General features: G+C 39.2%; 1 protein-coding gene across 3 annotated transcripts in view; it reads right to left on the reverse strand.

Annotated features, from left to right (window-relative positions):
- Mdm1 (Mdm1 nuclear protein) overlaps nucleotides 1-16,175 on the reverse strand; it is a 37,438-nt gene extending 21,263 nt beyond the window's left edge. Inside the window, exons 1-9 of one of the 3 annotated variants that reach the window (XM_020152641.2) lie at nucleotides 16,008-16,167; nucleotides 14,929-15,043; nucleotides 11,283-11,653; nucleotides 10,102-10,236; nucleotides 7,798-7,965; nucleotides 6,572-6,675; nucleotides 6,391-6,490; nucleotides 1,225-1,254; nucleotides 718-893 (exon numbers count right to left, since the gene is read on the reverse strand). In XM_020152641.2, coding sequence (XP_020008230.2) covers nucleotides 718-893; nucleotides 1,225-1,254; nucleotides 6,391-6,490; nucleotides 6,572-6,675; nucleotides 7,798-7,965; nucleotides 10,102-10,236; nucleotides 11,283-11,653; nucleotides 14,929-15,043; nucleotides 16,008-16,025 — 1,217 coding nt within the window. In that variant the 5' untranslated portion in view covers nucleotides 16,026-16,167. The other 2 variants (XM_074083860.1, XM_020152640.2) reach the window with 2 other exon arrangements.
- Between the last annotated feature and the right edge of the window lie 6,503 nt (nucleotides 16,176-22,678).

Consider the following 22,678-nt stretch of genomic DNA (forward strand, 5'->3'; position numbering starts at 1 on the left):
GGGCCTCAAGCTTGCTAGGCAGACACCCAACCACTTGAGCCATGCCTCCAGACATTTTTTGCTTAAGTTATTTTTCAGATGGGGGTCTTGCAGTTTTTGCCCAGATTGGTCTGGACCATTATACTCCTACTTACATTCTCCTACACAGCTGGGACTACAGGTGCAGACCAACACACCCAGCTTATTTGTTGAGATGAGTTCTTGCTAACTTTTTACCCCAGCTGACCTCAAACCTTGTTCCTCCTTATTTCTACCTCTTACGTAGTTGAGATTACAGGCATGTACCACCACACCCAGTCTTACCATATAATCATTCTTGCTCTTAATTATTACAATAATAATTACAATTCTTTTTAACAATTGAAAAGAGTATTACAGGGGGAACCTAACCAAAGTATACTGTAAGCATATATAGAAATTTCACAATGAAACCCCCCTATACAACTCATATATGCTAATAAAGATGTTTTTAAAACTAAAAAATTATAGATCTCATCATTCCTGAATTGTATTGTGTATTATTTACACACAAATACATAACATGAATACATACAGCTTTATCGCAGAAAAGAAATTGAAAATAATGAAATAAATGGCTGCCATGTTTCCATTTGACTAGAAGACAAATCCTGAGTAGTTATGTCATTTTCCTACATTGCTCTATGATCCATATAAACTACAACATACTTTTCTCACCACCCACAAAGGACATCTCACCCAGCAAGATCTAATGCTCTGATGTTGCTACTGATGGTTCCTTCTGAGCTTGTGGTTGAGGAGACATCCCAACAGCAGTTTTTATCAGACAGAATCTGATTCAGATGATCCCGAGAAAAATGTGTTCCCTGAACTCGTTTCCTATAAAATTCAGCCTTTTCTCGGAGTTCTTTAACCTATGCAGGAGAGTTCAGACGTCATATATTATTGTAAATGCTTCTTTATAAATGTCACCAAGTAGCATATCAAAGACATTGTACAAATACAGCCAGAAATCAAGGAGAAAGGAAGGCAAAACGGCCACATACAGTCATCAGACTATGTGCATTTGAGCAGAAATTAAAACAATCAAGCTAAGCACAATGCAGTTATTTTATCTGAGACCAGCAAGCAGTAAGAAATCTGTAGCAACTAAGACAAATATTGTCACCTACTTTTTACTCCAACTGAAATTACACAAGTATTCTATGCATTGTTACAATTTTTAAAAATTCAAAAGCTACCAACCTCTGCATACCACATGGCATTTAGAGAACCCTAAGGGAGGAATACAGAAACACACTTAATGACAGGTTAATGCCATAACTGAATACTAATGGGAATCAATCACATACTGTACCTTATTAGTCCTCCTTTTAAGTATATGCCAAACTTGTCAGACAGTATTTCTTGTGCTTTTGGTAATATATAATTTAGTAGTCAAGATATCTTAATATTACCTTGAGAACTAGCCACATTCTTGCATGACTGGGGTGCCGTCAATGACAGGTAACCTAATTGCTATTTGTATTTCCCCACCTCTGGAAGAGTACTTACATGCCCAAAACTCCCAACCTGGCTTCATGACCTGGCTTCATGTCCCATCTTCATATACAGCTGCCACTACTAGAGAAGCCCCCACTGAGAGAGTGGTGACGTTCCTTCTCCAAATCCCTCAAATTCCCTTGGAATCAGCAAAACCTCCAATTTTAGAAAATGTTCTAAATGCATAATTTAAAAGAAACTTATACAAATAATTGTAATAAATTCAATAAGTGACAGGATATTTTTTAAATGTTCTGATGGATTACAGGATAACTGAATTCCCTAATGCATAAATAATGTATTTTCACATGAAAAGGAGCCATCCTTTTATTTCATACATCACACTGCCACCTACTGGCTTCTCTAAATACAATTCCACTATATTAAAAAAAAAGAAAAATTAGGTTGAAGCTTCACCCTTAAAATTCTGATTAAATTTTTTTACTTTAGAAAAAAACATATAGTATTTTCTATCATAAAGACAATTTACTATCATTTAAAGCATATCAGGATACTGTGTGCTAGAACTGTTTGTTTCACTTACAGACAAAAAAAAGAGCAAATCATGAAACGTGGCAATGCAAGATCAACTAGAGAAACATGTCCTCAGCTGCTTAACAAGACACTATTCAGAGTGCAAATGGATTGAAATTGTTACATTTCTAGGGAACCAGCCAAAGCAAAAGACAGCACCCATTGTAGCATAAGAAATCATATAATTTCATCAGTTCTACTGCTCTTATGAGCCAAACCTGAAAAAATACTGGAATACTGGTGGTTTTTTCACTACCAAACAAATTGCACTATGCTCACTTATCATTTCTATCAACTCCTGAACTTTAAAGAAAATTACCAGTTGTGACTTGCATTTAACAGGTAGATCTGAGACACAAGGGTTAAATCTGTTAAACTTCTAACCAGGGTATTCTGAATGCCCAGAAACCTCATTATAAAGTACTTTATATTCTCTATGTTTTATTTCTAGTAAGTGCCCACATGTATCAATTGTTTCATGGTCACTCCATCTCCTACATAAAATCTATATGCCTTGACAACTTTTCCTTCTCTGTCTTCTCAAAGTCTTCCTCTATTAAAATATGAACTCCTTGAGGTGAGGGAAAATGCAGTAGTTAAGCACTGAGGCCATTGCCTGTCCTGATTTTAACTAAGGAGTAGACCTGAGCTAGACAGCTGTCAGCCAACAGATGAATAAGAAACTCCCTTGTACTCAATGCGCTTACAGTCAATAGAGAACAACCTGCACCAAAATTATTATCCAACTACTGATAATAGTCCACTGCGTAATAAACAAATGAGATACAAAGTGAGGGAGAGACTCAAAAAGGGTCAGTCAGTACTAACCCATGTGCTGGACAGAGTAGGAAGGGGCAATAGGGGAGGCTGCAGTCCATTCGTGGGGGCACCATATTGCTTGACCAGTAGGAGAGTGAAGAACCCCTCCATGTACACAGTGACCCCATCTTGACACCAATTATATTTAGAACAGAGGGAGAGGAGATACTTCATAGAAATTCTGTAAAACTTTAATTTATTCAATAGTTCTATTTGTTCTGAGACTTGAAACTCAACGCTTTAAATTCCCTTTATCATTAGTCTTTACTCATTATGTTTTTACAAGTGAAGGCTTTTTAAGTTTCTACAGTTCCAAACTAAGAGGGGAAAAAAAAAAAAAAAAAAAACCTTAGGAAGCTAGCCAGGCACAGTGGTTCACTCATGCAATCCCAGCTATCAGAAGGCAGAAATAGAGAAGACAGCAGTTCAAAGCCAGCCCAGGCAAAAAGTTGGCAGGAATCCATCTCAATGAATAAAAAGATGGGTGTGGTGGCACACACCTGTTATCCCAGCCACGTGGGAGATATAAATAGGAGGATTGCAGTCAGGACAAGCTGGCCATAAATTCAAGATCCCATCCCCAAAAATAACAACAAAAGCAAAAAGAGCTGATGGACTGGCTCAAGTGGTAGAAGGCCCACTTGAGGCCTGAAGTTCAAACCCTAACACCGAAGGAAAAAAAAATAAGGAGACAGACATCTCCCAAAGTAAAGTGCTCTATTTACAAAGAAAAAACTTAATAGTGTGGACTCAAGAACAACTTCTACAACCAACCACCAGAGCCACTAAAAAAGCCAGGAATAAACCTTACCACTCTAAACAACACACACATACCTTTCTGGGTCAAGTCAGTCATCATATCATATAGTATATAAGTACTATAAGTAGGATGTTTTCATACTGAATTACTTTTCCCAAATTAAGAATTCAACTAAGTCATTTAGAATTTATAGGAAGAAAAATCACACTTAGAAAAGTGGGAGGGAAATTCCTTTTTCTCAAAAATAATGCCCCCAAAATAAGTAGTCACCTTCTACCAAGTCCATACATCTGTCAAATTATAGGTTGCCTTTCAAATGTGGAACTTTATCTTGAAACAAACTCCTGCTTGACTTATTTTAATGGATGAAGACACATTAGAATAAAGTTACTCAATCAATGGTTTGGATAAATAAAAGATTACCTAACAATCAGCTGGGCACCAGTGGCTCACATCTGTAATCCTAGCTACTTAGGAGGCTAAGGTCAGGAAGATCTTTGAGGCCAGCCTGGGCAAATAGTTGGTAAAGCCCACCTCTATCTCCAAAATAACCAAGCAAAATGGACTGCAGGTGTGGCTGAAGCAGCAGAGGGCCTACCTTGCTGGGTTCAAAACCCCAATCCCACCAAGCAAAAAAGAAATTTAACACAGATCCAGTAATTATTCTGAGGATGGGGATCTAACAAATTACAATTGCTGTTATTAAAAAAAAAAATCTTAACAGGGCTGTCAGAGTAGCTCAAGTAGTAGAACTTCTGCCTAGCAAGTGTGAGGTCCTGAGTTCAAACCCCACTAGTCCCAAAACAAACAAACAAAAAACTCTCAAAAAAATAATCTTGGTAAGCAGTGTATAAAACAAGTGGTTAAATTATACAACCATATGGCCAACCACCCAAATGTTAAATAAATAAGTACCTGGGACTTAGAATAACACACCCAGTGACTTGGTTATAAACACATTTGGGCAGTACTGGAGTTTGAACTCAGGGCCTCATGCTTGCTAGGTAGGTGCTCTATCACTTGAGCCACTATGCCAGCCCTTTTTTGGTGTGTGTATTGGGTATTTTCAAAATAGGGTCTCATGAACTATTTACCCAGGCTGGCTTTGAACTGTGATCCCCTTGATCTCTACCTACTGAGTAGCTAGGATTACAGGCATAAGCCACTGGCAACTGACTAGAAACAGATTTTAAAAGTATAATATTTCAATAATATAAAAGGAAATGAAGATGCTATCTAAACTAGGAAACTAATATGACTCAAAAAGTGAGTTAGTACATACTCTCATGATAAAGTCACTGATGTCAAAGTACTTTTGAAGAATACACACTTCATTCAGTTTTTATAGTACCTTATATTTAGGTGCCTCATTATTAGGTCAAAATAGGAATTTCACCTTATCATGACTTCATCAACTCTTTCGATCCATAAGTTTAAATTTGAGGTCTAAATACCAACTCCTCTTAAAGATGTTTCAGGGACTAAGAGAATCTTTCCAAAAAATACTTTCTTATGACCTCAACCTAGTCAAGCACCAAGCAGTGGCCCACACCTATTTATGGGCCACCCTGGCCCGTAGAGACCAGAAACTGTGTTCTGCCTGTGTCCTGGGATTTTCTCCTGGCCCTATCAGACTCCCCAGACACAAAGCTCCTTGCCAAGGTCTAGGATGCTCATAAACTGCTCAAGAGTTCAGCTGACTCAATTCTTTTTCCATCATGAGCTTTTGATGCACACATTTTTAATTTGATTTCACCAGGGTGAACAGATGAATGTGGGTCCCAGATAAAATCTGGGACAGCCAGAGCCTTGTCTCTTGTTCCGCCTGTGCTGCCTCTGAGTCCTGCTCAGTATAAAGCACCAAGAGCAGTCGCAGAGGAAAGAATGGAGTAATCTCCTGAAATAACATGTGGAACACAGGAGCAGCCGGGACACGTCTGGGAGCTGACAGCTCAGAGAACCAGCAGCCCAAACTGCCAGTGCCTTCTCCCAGAGGCTGATGACATGCAATTGTTGGCCATGGTTTTAAGCAGTGAGCTAAGTAAGAAATTCATTCTCCATGCAAATTATCCTTCTCCTTACAATGATGGGTGGAAGAGAATTCTTACTAAATAATCTAAATCAAAAATGTTTTAATTTAGCTTGTGCACACAGAAAAAGAAAACTGTCAAAACATGGCTCTAAAGATGATAATTATATAATAACCAAAATGCTTCATTGTTTACCCTTTCACTATAAGAAGCTCCGCGCTAAAGTAACACTTATCTAGAAAACAACTATCCTTTCTTCAAGCTTTTCTTTAGGTCCCCAGCTTCTCCTGTGTATAATATGAACCTCTAAGAGCTCAGGATACACCTTTCCTTTGTCTACAGACTGTAGTGGTACACATTGACAGAAGGCACCACTACCACATATTATTTTATCTTCAATTGGGAGACAGGAGGTCTGGATGTCATAAGAGAATCAGATCTATAATGCTTACAGTTCTGCAAATCAAGCTTATTAAAATAATCAAACATTTGGTTATAAAAATGTTTTAGCTGTATAAAGACTTTAATAAAAGGTATTAAACTCTAGTAAGCCCAGTGGTATGAACACAGTAAGCACATTGGTAAATTATACCCTAATGCATACAACTTTAAGTTCCTGATACTCAGTACTATTACTATGTCATATTATCTTTAAATTATGAATGAAACTCATTGTGAAATTAGATTGCTACACAGGCTGAAAGGAATGTGAAAGTCCAGACTCACCTGACTTGGCATGTTTTCCTTCACACGTGTCCAAGCTCCAGCTTTGTATAAGTACTGAGCGGGGCTCAGAAATTTTGCTCTATATTCAGAATTCACCTTCCTAACAGAGATGAAATCAAAGTAAATATTTTAGTATGTTAACCATCTAAATACTATGACATGTTTCTTATAAAATACATACCCAAGCCTTTGATGTCTCCAAGGAGTAAGCTTCTTTTTAGGTTGGGTTGAGTCTTTTGATGCCATCTCTACTTCTAATTTTAAAGGATCATCTGTTTTATCACACTAAAATGGAAATAATTTAAGCCTTTATGCTTAAAATATGTTAAACATTAAAGTAAAAATGTAGATGTTATAAAAGTAGGGTTGAATATTATATTGCATTTCTATTTTCAGAAGTAAACTTCTGAAATAACAGAAATCACAACAAATCAACAAGCAAGTTTTGAAACCAGCATTTCTGTTTAGCGTTTCTGAAGTACAGTTCAGTATACAGCTTCATTTTCTAACAATAAAGATTTTAGATACTTAACTAGGGAAGAAAATTTAAAGATTAACAAGTATATACATAAACAAGCAAGCATAATACATATTGATCTTAGACATGCCCTTGATATTCTAAATTTTAGTGTGCTACAGCAGTAAATGTAAGGTTCTGATAATTAAGTCATTATAATGCTTTACTAAATAACCAAACAATTATTTCCCACCCCCAAGAATGTCATAGGTCCAAAAATCCAAGTATACGTGTATTTGCATGATTTTACTTTTAGTCATATACTTGTATTTTTAGGAACCATAAAGTATCAGGTATAAACATTATGGAAATTCAAAAGTAGTATTTATACTTCATTTTCTTATAATTTGCAATGATTTTAGCCTGATGCTCCAACTTAAAATGGTTATAATTTTACACAGAATTTGTTTGCACTGAGGTGAACAATGTGAATTATAATGGCTATAGTTACCTGCTAAAGCTTTGATTTAAAACACATGTGATGAGATGGGTGCATGCATGTGTGTGTCTTTAATTTCTACTAAATTTAACATACATGCTTCTATTACTCCTGTTACTCCTGGAGCTTACATTACTGTAAGGCCAATCAATCATTTGCCTTTAGACCTAGAAGGCTCACCTACTGTTTCACCAAGTATTCATCCCACTGTGTTAGTTTCATGTATGTCTCCCCACCAGTCTAAGAGCTGCCGGGCCTTAGGGTGTTTATCATCCTGTACTCTCTCCACCTACCCAGTGTCTGACTCCAAGTAAATATTCAGTGGACATCCGACATTTAGTGAACAAATAAATGAATTAAACTAGCAAAAGAGATCTCAGGTGGTAGTGAAAGAAAATGTGTAGATCTAGTGTCATGGAGATGTGCTTAAAGTTTAGGAGTTGATAGATACCTTCTTTTCAGGTGATACTGTCTCAAAATTTCCGTTTTCTTTCAAGTTGTTTCTTAGTTTTGGTTCTTTTGCTGGAGAAAAACCCTTGAAATTTCTTTTGTATTCCGTTTCATGGATGATTGAGTTACCTTTGAATTGTGGAACAAATTTGCTTTTATTGTGGAAAACCTTAAAACAAAAATTAGTTTAGTTTAGTTTTTTTCTAGTTAGATTATTAGAACTTAGGTTTCAACTGCTTTTAGTAATTCATACATAGAGTTGAATTATAGAACACAAAAAGCAGAATTATACATGATTGTAATTTCATTTCACATGTCTAATGAATGTCCAAAGGTCAAATTTTTATACTCATTACTACACTTTGAATTCATAGTAAAACCAAACTAAATAATAAACCATGGTTGTGTTTGGTCTTTTTTCCCCCAGAGTTTCCCAGCCTTCCTCCTGCCCATCAGTTTGGTATTGGAATAGACATTAGCTTTATTAAGCAAAGTTGTCATCTCTATGGGTTTTGTTTTTTGTTTTTTTTTTTTTGGCATAAACTTTCTTTCTTCCTGAAATAAGAAATTCTTAGTATTTTGAATACTTGTTATGTTCAATCTGGGATTTTTTTTTCTTTGCTTATTTTTAGCTTTTTCATTAGGGTAAGGAAAAGTTTGGGTAATTACTCTATTTATCTTTTTAAATGTTTCCTCTTTATTCCAGTATTTCACAAAACGGTTTCCATCTTATGGTCTATTACTACTGATTACAAGGAAAGAAGTGGAGAGAGAGAGCTCGAGTCAGGAACGCCATGCTGCTGCTGCATAGTGCTGAGTGCTGAGTGGCACATCTTCACACAGATCCATCTAAACAGTACACCTTTTTATACATTGCCTTGAGGACTCTCAGGTCAAAACTGCTCTGACTTCTTTACGTATTAATAGAAGACATTCTTTCAGCAAACAGGTGTCTGATAAAATAGAACTGAACGGCTCCATTATACACAGAGCTCTTCCATCTGCAGACCCCAAAAATGATAGCTTTGAACTTACAAAGCACATTTGCTTCCAAAAGGAGCTCTTTGAAACCCTCACTAATGAAAGCAATAAAATTACTAGTGAAGGTATGGCTGGTGATTTATGCTATAAAGTACTTCAGATCCTATAAAAATAACATCTCTATATGATGATTTCACTGGCATGTAAAATTTATCAAGAGGGCTTTGATCTGAACAAGCTCTAGTTGATAGGTCAAACACTCTATAAAAACTGAACAAGCATGATTTTTAGATTATAAGTAATTTTTTGGCACACTTACTATTCAAGAACATCTGTAAGTAGGCAAAAGAAGGAGCAATCCTGTGTACTAGGTTAATAAAGAGTACATATCACTTTATGTTTCTAAACTGTTATATGATTTCAATAACAAGTAAACAAAGCTGCCACAATTTACATGATGAGTGCTGCTATTATCTTAGTGTAAAGATGGCTGACATTATTGTGTTACTGAATCTAACTATCTTCTCAGTTTTTAGAGGCATATAAGTACACAAGCAGATTAAGTACAACAGAAAATGAATGCAAAGGTGCATGGACTGTGTATGTGTGTGTGTGTTTATAAAGAAAAACACAAAAACCAAGAAAAACAAAAGACTAAGCTGCCACGGGCCTCTGGGAATATTAAAAATGGAGGTATTTCCTCCTTAGACCAGGAAGTATGGTTAAGAACACAAAGAAGTATTTATTAGCAATGGTAGCTCAATACTAAAATTGTGCAAGAACACAATGAAATCTAGTATCGCACTTAGGTATCATTATAGCTTTTGATTTGACAAATACAGTTAAACTGTAAATTCTATTATCCATGTGATGTAAGGACAAAATTAAATATCCACTGTTAACTTTCAACATATTTTCTATTTATTCAAGTAAATATCCAAAGCAGTAATGCCTTTCTTAAAAAAGCAAAAAACATGCAAATATATTAGTCAACTAAACATAGCATTTTTTTAAAAAACCAATTTAATGATTTTAAAATGAAAAAAATCTTTGGCATACAAAAACTTACCAGTTCCCCCTGTTTTCCTCAGCCTAGTGTATGTGAAGGATCCGGCAACAGTGATCATCAATAGCTTAGAACAGTGTAATACTACTACTGAAAATTCTAAGAGGACAGTTTTAGCAACACCCTCACTCTCAGTTTTCTAGAACCTACCTCCAGGCCCATGTAAGTACCAGATTTTGCTCAGCTTTCATGCTATATAAATCTGCATTACTGCATCAGACACCCACCCTCAGAAATACATTACACCTGTTAAACTACCTGATTGGCTGCGAACACTGGAGTGGATTCTTTAGAGGTCTTCCAAACAAACTGCCTTTGATATTCAGAATTTCTCAAGGCATTATGAGAAGGACCCACAGTCAATCCAGCTTTCTTACGTAGAAGTCTATCCAACTGTTAGGGGAAAAAAACACACTCAAAGCCATTAAAAACTACTACTCAAACTTTTGCTTTAATTGTGCTAAAAAACACAACACAAATCTACCGTCTTAATCTTACAGTATTACTAACTATATGCACACTGTTGTACAACAAACTTTTCTCAACTTCTAAATGATCCCTTTTTTGAACAGTCAAACAATTTAAAATTCCTTTCTCAATACTGTCAAGGGACTATTATGCAGTCCAGAAAAGGGTAACCTCTCAGTCCCTTCCAACCAATCATTCATAATTAATCTATTACCAAAAAAACTCTTGGCCTTATACATCCATTGCTTGTGTGGACGACCCTTCCCGTCCACCAGACTCACACATCACCTTTTTGGATTCCCCTGCGCTCTCTGGCTTTCTCCACAAGCCCCAGAAGCTCCTCCACTAGCACTCCCAAATGCCTCTCCAGGATTCCAGTCAGTAGTGAAGTGAAAGAGGGAAAGAGTAATGGACTGGAGAAAGACATGTGGAAGGCAGTGAGGTCCCCACACTGCCCCTGCAGCCTCTGCTTATGTGCCTGCAGACACCTGCTGCAGGCCAGCTGTGACATAAGAGAACAGAACTGTAAGCCCTTTGAGAGCCAGCCAGAACCCTCCTTCCTTTTGCATTTTGTCAATTGAAATTCTGTTTGCTTTCTTTCTGGTGCACAATAAGAAACTGAAATGGAGATAGGTAGAAGTCAGCTCTGCACCCCTGCCAGAAGCAATGGCCTACTCCTCTTCTCTGTCGCAACCAGATCATTCCCTTAGGACTCAGGTGCTGGTCTATGATGAATAAAGCCAGAGGCAGACTGTCCACCCAATGAAGGCATCTTAGTGTAACCAGTGCAAAATACTGAGCATTAACAACAGAACCATTCACAATAACTAAACAGCCTATCAACTATACAATAGACATGAGACAAGAAAATAACAATGGAAAAATTTTAGATACAAAATGTATTATTACTGAACTAATCAAACCAACAAGAACTGTATGCTTTTGAAAAGAAATATAGTTGATAAGCCTACCCCATTATCTACATTTTCTGAAGGAAGCTTTGTAGAATGTTCCAGTTCCACATTTTCATTAACTGGTATATGGCTTGTTATTTCATCTTCATTCTTTTCCTCAGCATCTTTAGCCCCTTCAGCTCTGGAGTCTGCAGAATGAGATCGGGTTCTCTTGGGAACCCTGGAGGCCTCTAGTGACAGAACTCTTTCTTGGTTCACATCTTTTTGTTCTGCCTTTTGTGATTTTGGTGTTTCTGGAGCTTCAGGTTTTGGTAAATCAACCACATCGTTCTCTGAGATCGCTCCATTCCACTCGAGAGACTTTGAAATCTGTGGGTCATAGTAGGGGACTCTTCGTTTTGAAATAAAACCTGGCTCTTTTGTGATCCCTACAAAACATAGTATACAAAAATAGTAGCTACCAAAGCACAAAGTTAGAAAGATGACTTTTAATAACACCTGTGAAAGGAAAAATGGAATTTTTTTTCAATTTCACCTACTTTACTACTTTTTACCATCCACCACAAATTTATACAATTTCAGTAGGTTTCATTATGCTATTTTTCACATACATACAATGTATTTTGATAATATTCACCATCTCCATTACCCTCTCCTTTCTTCCTCCTCCTATCCCACTGGTTCATCCTCCTAACAGTACCTAACAGAAATTGTGTGTAAAAGGAGTACTGAAAAATGGAATTTAAAATTCAGTTGAGACATAAACACACACACACACACACAGAGTTTCCTTCAGATTACAACACTAATTTTGTTTTTAAGAAGTGTTAAAAGTTTGACTGTAACAAAAAATTAAAAATTGGGGTCACAATGTTCAAGTTATCCTTCCACAGTCACTAGAATTGCAACATGAGGGATCTGGCAAGCCCGGCAGGACATGCTGCCTCCGTTTCTAATTACTTTCCTGTGCTACTTAACAGAACAATGGGCCCTGGTCTGTCAAAATTTGGAACTTTTCACAAAGCTTCTCTTATGCAGAGCAGACCAAGATGAGAAGGAATGAGATGTCATTATGCTGGATCCTGGTTCTACTTTTGCCTTGATTTCCTGAGAAATAAAATGAATGAAACCTTTTAACAAGAGCTAAGATACAATTTCTCTATATTTCTGTCTGGCAAGCAAATATCCAAAAACTTAACCTTCTACTGAGGTAAGAGGAGCCCTACAAATGACAGCCACTGAGCTAATGTCCTAGTTTGGAGCCATTCTTTAAATAGAAAGAAGTCTATGCACGGTGAGGAAGGAAGATTAAGACCAGAATGGCAGGAAAAGGAAGGTGGACAGAAAATCAGGCATGAGGTAAAACTCAAAGCTCCCTAGCCTAGCTCAGGGACGTTTTGGCCATGGAACTCAAAGTTCCCATCCTTACAGCCTTCCCTAGATCAGTCGGCTTCTAATGGGTGCATAGAAGACAAAAGCACACAAAGACACCCTGGGGGAAGGAGGGATGGCAAACAGAAATAAGTATTTTCCAGATCCTAAACTTGACACTGGTCAATCATCTTGAGAGCTGCATCTGCCATCTGCAATTCCATCTCCCACCACCCCTTTCATAACCACCCTACTCCCACTTTACAAAGGACAGACCTGCCTCTCAACCAGCTTGAAACTTACTATGATGCACCACCCCCAATGTATTACAAAAATCTCAGAAGGGCAAGTGAAGAAAGCATAATTCCTGAGGGAGAATATTTGACAAGAGAACAAAGGCAGAGACTAGAAAGAACAAAGGAGGGGCACCTTCATACAGTTTCATACCTTTTCTATCCACCTATCTTAGAATTACAATTCAGGTAGGAGAGGGCTGTCATGTGAAATGCACAGATGCACATTAACTTTGAGTCCAAAGATAACATTAGTTTTTCTGACAGAAGACAATAACTCTAATTTGGCTGATCAGTTTGCCAATGAGGACTGACTCTGCCAATTACACAATGAACATTTTCCATAAATTGAATAGCTAAGTTGGCAGCTCCAAAGTTTTAATAAAATATTCAAAACATATATACAATGTACAAGATCCCAGAAAGTACATCCTTTGAAACTATTTGGAAAACTTAGAATAAGAAAAGTAAGTATCAACTTTAAAATGTATGGGGGTCGGGTACCAAGATTTTCTAAATCTGCCCCCGTTCCGCACTGAACCCAGGGCCCTGCACATGCTAGGCAAGCACTCAACAAACCACAGCCCTCTAAATTCTTTTATGAAGTATGAAAGCAAAAACGTTTGAAGACTACTGCCTTAGGCTTCTCTTTTATCACAGGCTCAGGATATGGGGAGATGAGCAAAATGAAAAGGTGAAAATTGGCAGGTAGTCTGCCTTTTGTCTCCCCACCAGCAAATCCCCAGAGGGAAAATGCTCCATAAGTTAAGAGTATATACAGCCAGTCTCAGGTAAAAATCTGCTGTTCCTTGCTTATGTTCGTCCTTCATTTCTGAACATCCTGGAGTTCTCACTCCATCCCTTGTCCTTCCCTACAATTCCTGCAGACATTCCTCCCCAGAGGAGTAGATCTACTACTCTAGCTGAGTATCCAGATGCTTCAGAGGAACCCTAGAAGAGCCACAGACCTCTAGCCACTCTTACCTTTGTCTTCCACACCTAATCCTGGAAGTACTCTCCTTATTTTACTAGCTTCCCAGGCTTGGCACCCCACCCATAAGTCTTTTCTTTTCCTGGCTCCAAACATGTAAAGCTTGAGGAACTTACACACCATGTATCATTCTCATTCATGTCACTTATAGGGTACCAAACACTGATCTGTGTATACACACCAGTCCCTTATCAAGCAACATCTCATTTAAGCCATGCCATGGGCTTTCTAAGCCCCACTTGGAAAAACAGGTTCACAATTTGCCCAAGGTCAAACAGCTAGTGTGGAGTCAAACTCAGATTTATTCATTCATTCAAAAATTAGTTTTAATAAGGAGTATTCCAAAGCCCAGAGTTAGGTATTGACAAGAAACAGAGTCCAGCCCTCAGAGATCTTATATTCCAGTGTGGGAGAAATTAAACAAACTAGTACAATAAAGTCAGTGTGTCTCTTTTCTCTTCAATTGTGCTCTAGGAAATCTCAGCCCAGGGCTCTGAAATCCCTGGATATGGAAAGGAAGCATCTATAATGACAAGAACGTGACCTCTGAACCATGGGCTCTAAACAAAACCGATGTGATTTCAAATCATGCCTGTCACTGTGAACCTGAGCCAAGCTACTTTATCTAAGCTTCCCCTTCCTCAAGATTTTGGGAGTCCTTTTCCCCAAGCTTTTCCCCTTTCTGCTTTCAGGTACTACCTCAAAAGTAGAAAGAGTCTGTCTTGACCACAAAATCTAAAGTGTGTTTGCTTTAACCTACCTCTCCCCCATGTTATCTACCACTCTTCCCTACAATCTTATATACAACCTGAAATCCCCTTGTTTATTGAGTTACTTGGTTACTGACTCCACAATTAAGGGACTTGTCTGGTTCAGGGCTCTATCTCTAGCAGCTGGGAATACTCTGGGACCACTAGTAATACCTCAACAAATATTTATTAAATGAATGAACGAGACAACCAGGCCAACTGGATTTTGAATAAATCATTTTGTAAACTTAGTCCAAAGTTTACTCAAGTTATAATGGTTATGAGTTTGCTCAACTTACCTGTTTGATCTGATCGAAGTCCAGCCCATGGGTACTTTCGCCTCACTGAGGGATCACAGGACTCTGACAAATATGACTTTTTCCATAGAAAGTTTCTCTGATATTCACTCAGCCCCTGCAAACCAAAGTACCATTTAAATATAGCGCAATTAATGAACACTGCTTTTAAAACAACCGTCAGTAAAAATAACTTCTGAATCCCTGAAGAGAGGTGAGAGGCCTAAGAATGATAATTAAATACAGACAAGCGCCTTGATAATAGCTAATGTTTACCCAGCCCTGGACTGAACAGTTCAGGTGTTAGATCCTTTAATCCTAAACCACTTGAGGCAGATGCTGGCAGGAATCTCAGGCTCAGACAAACTACCCTTTCCTGGTTCTTGGGATTCCAAAGGAAGTTATCATCTGGTAACTGGGAACTACTGAAGTCCTCATAAATACAGATTTACCTTAAATTCCCACAAGTAAACTATATGTGTTATGCCCACTCCCTTCTGATATTTCAGTGAAGTCAACAAAGACAACTCCCCCTGCCATTCTATATAAAATCCCTCGAGAACTGAAGTAGGGATTTTGTGGAACTCTGTGGCCACCTGTTATGCGACAGTTCCTGACAGCTACCTGGAACTCTGAACAAATCCTAAAAACAAATGTGCAACCATTTCATTAAAAAATGTATATACTACTAGTGCTCTCTCTTTACCAATGGCCCATTTCTCAAGCCTTTAAAAGACATATTGACACCTACAGGGAAGGGGGAATTAAAAGCTAAACTGCGAGGCGGGTCACAGGTGTCCCAATCTGAAGTCGCCTTCCTTTCCCATTACAAAGTGCTCTCCTCCCATCCCCGCTCCTGGGTCCCCCAAAATCAATCTGTGTCGACAGCATCTGACTCTCCGGAAGTGCGGGTGTGCGGAGGAGCGGGTTGAGGGGAGACGTGCACTCCCGGGGCCCAGGCTCGGGGGATGGCAGCCTTGCCCGGCCGACGTGCGCAACGCACCCAGCGCGGCCACCGCGCCCCGCACCCGCCACGCCGCGGCTTCCCCTGGCCTCCCGCGGGCTCGGAGACCCGGCCTCACCTTGAAGCGCACCGGCATGTCGCTCGGCGCTGCAGCCCCCAGCCACTCCGACAGTTAACGGGACAAAAAGCCCCGAGGGGGCGGGGCGACAACAGCCTGTTCCCTAGGAAAAGCCTCTGCCAGGCGTCCCCGACTACGCGCCGGCGCACTCCGCGCCTCTTGCCTTCAGCCCTGTCGCTCTACCTTTCCCCGCCCATTTTGAAGCTTAAAGACCAATAGAGACGCTCAAAGTTCCTCGCCGGCATTATGACTCGACCAATCAGCGCCCGACAGGGGACCTCCCACCTCTAGAGGCTAATACAGATGGCGGGCGGAAGGCTGACCAATGAGGTTCCGGGAACCGGGGTGGGCGGGGCCCCGCGGGAGCTTCGTCCTAGGACGGAAGCCATGAGTCCTGAATCGTGGCTCTGCACCACAATGGCTCAGCATTAGGTGTTGTTTGGGAGTAGACCGCCTTGCTGGGCCCAGATCCTTGACATCATAGAACATGAAAGTGTTTTCTTCATTCCACAATGTACGACAGAACCAGTGTTCTTCTGAAAGGAGACTGTTCGGGTCTATTCGTCTGAAAATCGGTTCCTACAACATTACACTATTGTCACATCAAAAGGAGAGGTCAGAAAATAAATATAGCTTAGACAGGCTCAAATAAAATTTATTGAAACTCCAAAGAAAACCGCTTTCTTCCTCCAGTGATGTTCTTCCTTTCTCAATCTCTGACCCCCGTTCAGAAAAAATGTACATGCCACGCTTGATTAGAAAACATGTATTAATCAGACTCGTGAGTCTCAACTTCCAAACCTTCAGCCTTGTTTCCTCGCCCTTTTTAAAAAATAAAATTCCGTCTGATTTTTATAGGTTATTGCCATCATCATAATCATCAATAAATATTTCTTGACAGAACGCTGTGCTGACTCTGAGGACTGGGAAAGAAAGAAATTGCCCAGGCGATCCTCTGATAGACTTGGGAAAGATGTGCGTATATGTATTCAATAATAGTATAATGTATCGTGTGCTCAATTCCCAAATACTAGGTGTAAATGAAAAGGGCCACAGGCATTTGGAGCAGGAAGTCATCCCTGAGGGTAGAAATGATTAGAAAAGGCTCAGGAGGAAAAATTCAGTCTTGGCCTTGACAGGAGGATTGCAATAAAAGGCAAGTGGAATGATCAAAGTGCAGATGTCCAGATGGAATGCTGCCAGGCTTCTTCCAAGAACAATGAATATGCCTTTTACTTTTGTCATTTGCTGACTGAAAAAAGCATTACTCTTCTAAGCGTTCAAATATTAACACCAATCCTTAATGCTCTCCTTCAAGCATTTTCTGCAAAAGCTTACCTTCCTGATTTCTAATTGATGTCTGTGTTATCAACACTGAGACACTTAAAAATTCATTTGAAAGAGCCACCTGATATCTGAAACAAAGAGAATATTAAATTAGCCCCTATGTAGCCAGGTATCCAGGGGGCTCTTGATTAATGTTAACTAGTGATGACAGCATCTCTGTTGTGTGATGGCAGAAAGAAGACACGGTAGAACATAAAAACAAAAGTCCTCTGCAGGAAGGCAGCCCAGGGCTTACAGAGTAGGAAAGACTTGTTGTACACACAATTTTGTTTCTACACAATGCTAAAGTGAACTCAGCAAAAGCCAAAATATAGAACATAGTCTGTCTGCTAAACAAGAGCCATGATCACTGCAGTAGAACTCTGCTGTGTAGGCAATAAATGACAGGAAAACCAAATGACAGATGGTAAAAATAACTTAGTCACATCCTAGGTTTGCTAGAGATGTACTACAAGGACTCAAGGAAGATTTTACTTTGTGATTATTGAAAAAAAAACCAAAAAACCTGCAATCACCCAATTTATGAGGCAAAGCTGTAGACAACCTCCCTCCATAAATGAGTTGTATAGCCTTTGTTTAACCAGCTCTTACCTTCTCTGCTACCACAGGAAATACACCCTACAAAGTTCCATCCAAGTGCTTTGGGAGACCCTAGATGTCTCGCATGTGCTTACAGCTACACTGTGCTCAACAACACTGCCACTTGTCTCAATCATCATACATCTACAGGTGTCACTCTTACTGCTGGTCATTACAGTCACATTTAGCATGATAGTGAGTCTCCACTAGACTACTAGTGGAGACTAGTAGCCTACTTCTCAAATTGTCAAATCTGGTAAGATGACAAAGTGCCTCTCTCCCCTTTTTGTGTCACTCTTAAGTGAGCACTAAAGCATTTTAGAGATCTTTCTTTTCTTTTTCTTTCCTTCCTTCCTTCCTTCCTTCCTTCTTTCTTTCTTTCTTTCTTTCTTTTCATTTCTATTTTGGCCTTCCTTATCTCCAAAGGGCTCAAAGTGATGTCCATAGAGCATAAGCCACAAAGTGACTGCTCTGGTGATCAATCTCGTGTTGTGCTTCTCTCTTCCACTAGGAGGTGCTCTGACTGGACAAGGGTATCATACCTGGCTCCCTCTTCCCTTTGTGGATTTCTCTGTTTGTCATGCAAATAGATTTCTATCTATTGCCTATGAGTACAACCTCAATGAAGGACAATGGCAATTCTGTTGACCCAGCATTAAACTCATTTAAGATTACCTAATGTATTGTTCTAATAACAAAAGGTGGAGAACAACCTGTCTAGCGGGAACTAGTTAAATATACTATGGTTCATCTGAGACCCAGAGAGGAACAGGTCTGCAGCAGGTCCTGAGGGCAGAGAAGTCTGCTCTGTCACTTAGGGCCTTCTGACCCAGCAATCCAGGTGGGCTGGGCCCCCTGCAGGTATAAAGTATTGTGTTCACTAGGATCCAGCCAGGAAAACAGAAACTACCTAGCCATTTCTACAAAAAAGAACTTCATATAAGCTATTAGTCAAGTAGTCATTGGAGAACTTCAAAAAGCTAAAAGAAGAAAGAGGATAGATAGTAACTCCAGGAAGCAGCTCACACCCTGAGGCTGACAGCCCAAAGGAAAAATGTCAGGGTTCCAAGAATGCACAGGTTTGCAGAATAGGCCTATGAGAGTGGGTCACTGCCCAGCCTCTGAAGGAACAAAATGAGGCTGCCTATAGGAATGCCAATCAGGAAGAAAGGAAAAAGAAACCCAGTGCCAGTGAGACACAAGGTCACTGTATGTAGGTCCTATGGAGAGGAACAGTAAGCAAAAAAAGAGTCTTTCCATCTCTCTCTAGGATCCTCAGAGCAAGCCTAACAGGGAGCTGGCCTTGTGGTTTACAGAGTCTGAAGGGTGAGACAGACTGACAGGCAACAGCTTATTAACTTGCACTCACCCATATATACCTGTAAAGAGAAAGAGGCATCTCTGAGCTAATGTGCAAGACTGAAAGGGAAAAGTAAGGTTATAACAGTCTACCAATCACTTGAAACAAAGGGAGAAAGATGAAGAAAAGAAAGAAAAACTGCCACATGATATCATATAATAGCATCACTTGCGGGGACTTTTTCCCTTACTCCTGAATCTAACTCCACAAGCAAGCAGTTATAAAGCATTTTATTCATGTTACATATAAGGACTTGGAAATGTTAAGATATTGGTAGCTACCATTGGGCATGTTCTCCTTTCACAAAATAAGCACTTCCATTGGTCCCCCTCAGAGTCATCTTGATTGACATACATTACAATAAAGCTGCTGCTTCTTTTAAAAACAAAAATCCTTTAAACCAACTTTGTTTGCACTTGAAATATAAATGTAGGATTCAATTACTTTACAAATCTAACAAAATCATCATTTTCTCAGTAGCAGTTGAAAAATTAGAGAATTTATATTTGCCTTTAGCTTTATTTTTATTTAAAAAAGAATTAAATAGGAGCAAAGTACCATGAGACAAGGGTGGAAGAAAAGGGCTGCAAAGATGATAAGATTCAGCCTCTGCCTTCAAAAATGACTATTATCTGATTGGGGGAAGAACACAACCACAAAGAACCCAGGAAAGAGAAGAAAGGAAGAAGCCAGGCAAGGGCTACGTGTGAGCACCTGGATATTCTAAAGATGCTTTTAAAACTTATGCCAGAAAATTCGATCCAAGATGAGACAAAAGAGAAGACAGGATAAAAGAGATGCTTTTAAATTCCATACTGGGAAACACCTGATCTAGGGCCTTTCACTTTCTCTTTGTTCTGCCCATGCTTACTGAATGCGGGCCAGACTTCCCTCAGGAAGATTTAACTAACATTTGCTCCAGATCAGTTTCCCAAAAGGAAAATCATGTAAATCATGTGCTGCATGTACTGTCTATTCTCTTTCTCTCCCTCCCTCTCTCTCTCTCTCCTTTTCTCCCTCCCTCTCTTCCTCCCCTTACTGTCAGAAATCAGAGAAAAACTGTTTTTTCTATGTAATTTTCTCTTAAATACCTAACCAGGTGAATGAAATTCCAGTTGCCAGGCATCTTTAACGCTATACCTTTCTGACACTTAATTGGGCTTTCATTGGTAAATCTTGAGCTCAGACTTTGCCAAAAAGCAATCAGTCTGACAACCACTTTCTTGCCTTTTTCATAGGTATTAACTGATTTTTTTCCTCATATGAATGAATTTCTGATTGCACAGTGAAAATAAATGACAATTAAATAAATGTATTTTGTCTCAGAAGCAAAGTTGTTGATATTTCACATTAATGTCAATAAGAACTGAATAAACAGGGTCTGTGATTAAGATTTTCTAATGAGCCAAATACAATTTGCCCTCCAGATTTCTAGCTGTAAGATGCCTTTGTTGGCAAGGGAGTGTCTCTGGCTTTTGAATCAGTGGGGCACCTTTAGGAGGGCTTTGGAGGGACTCCAGATTCTCTTGACAACAAGGGTTCTTTTTCTTTCTTTCTTTTTTTTTTTTTTCTTTTGGTGAGCCTGAGGGACTCCTCACCATACAAGGCCATGGCTGAGTAAAGTAATTCTTAGTGAGGCATAAACCACTGCAAGCCTCGCATACCATAATAATAATATTGTGCCTCAGCTGACTCAGACAGAGGGAACAAAATTTGGGGGCACGAAATTCCTTTCATTTTAACGCCTTCACTGTTTCTGTGATTCTGCTATCTAAGAATTGCCTTCCCTTTTCCTCACCGATTATTCATTGTCTTAAATCACCATCCCTTTACAAAGCACCCACAGGGACACAGATTTTTCTAGAATTGCTCACTGCAGCTTTGGAAGCATTTGTTCTCTGACCACGTTAAACCGATGTTCTATGTTAAGGCCAAATCAGAGGGCACTATGCAATGACGTTCCTAACAACCTTGTAAATCACCATCCTTCCACCAAAATAAATTTGGAAATATTTCTTTGTCACATAGTTAGTCTATGCACGTAATAACTGCAGGTCAAGACCAGATTTTTATCATTCCTTCTGAAGACACTGTCCTATTAGTAATGATCTCTACCAAATACCAATAAGAAATCAAGAATTTTTCACAACATAAAGTCAGTTTCTTCTCCATTATGCTTTTAATCACTGATTATTCCAAAACATTTTTTTGTGGGGGTAAACTTGACTCACGTTTGAACTCAGGGATTCGCACTTGCAAAGCAGGCATTGTACTGCCTGAGCCACACCTCCAGTCCATTTTTGCTCTGATCTTTTTGGAGATGAGGTTTCACAAACTATTTGCTTGGGCTAGCTTCAGAACTGCAATCCTCCTGATCTGAGTAGCTAGGATTGCAGACGTGAGTCACCGGTGCCTGTCCCAAAAGATTGCTGGACCAATGAGTTCATAAAATCTTGGTGCTATGTTGTTCATTCTTTGGTCTCTCACTTGTATGAACTGAATTAATGATGTTTGACAGTATAGAGAGTGATATGCCCAATTACAAAATACTGCACTTATAATTTTTTTTTTTTTTTGGTACTGGGGTTTGAACTCAGGGCTTCATGCTTGCTGGGCAGGCGCTCTACCGCTTGAGCCATTTCTCCAGTCCTGCACTTATAAATTGAAAGAAATTATTTCAGTATCAGAAAGCATTGATTATGGACTGTTTTAGGACACAATCATCTTATTCGTAGCTGGGATAAACATTGAGACTGACTCAACAAATCCATTCCAACTTCCTTTTCTTCCAGCAGAATCTGAGAAGCTAAATACCCCTTTGACCTTTTGACTTAAGACCCCTGTGCAGCAGAAGTGCAGGATAACTTATATTCTGCTGATCAGAAGTACCCTCATACACTGAGTCATGGAGAAAACACAGCACAGTTATCTTTTGTGATGGTGTCGCTCATGGTGGGAGCCAGAGCAGCATGGTTCTAGAGTTGGCAGCTCTCTCATCATCCTCCTTATCATGACACAAGTGGAGTCTGCGTTTTCTATCAATGGCTTCTCAATTAGCAGGCAACTTCCTGGTTCTACACCTTTCTGACTATAGACTCCTTTGCTGAGTCTGTTCTATAATATGGCCTAGAGTCTACTTTTTCAGCCTTACCAAAGATTCTTTAAGTTACTTGTATCAATCATCTATTGACATAATAATATGTATAACACCCGCAAATTCAGTAGCTTAAAATAATAACCATTTATTACTGCTCACTCATCTATGGGTCAGCTAGCTAGTTCTGATGGCCTAGGTTGAGCTTGGCTCATCTCACTAATCTTGCTCATGTATTCGTGATACATTGACGGGTTAGCTAAGAGACTGGTTGGTCTGATGGCCTCAGCA

The sequence above is a fragment of the Castor canadensis genome, chromosome 8 (genome assembly GCF_047511655.1).
Source record: "Castor canadensis chromosome 8, mCasCan1.hap1v2, whole genome shotgun sequence".
Lineage (NCBI taxonomy): Eukaryota > Metazoa > Chordata > Mammalia > Rodentia > Castoridae > Castor > Castor canadensis.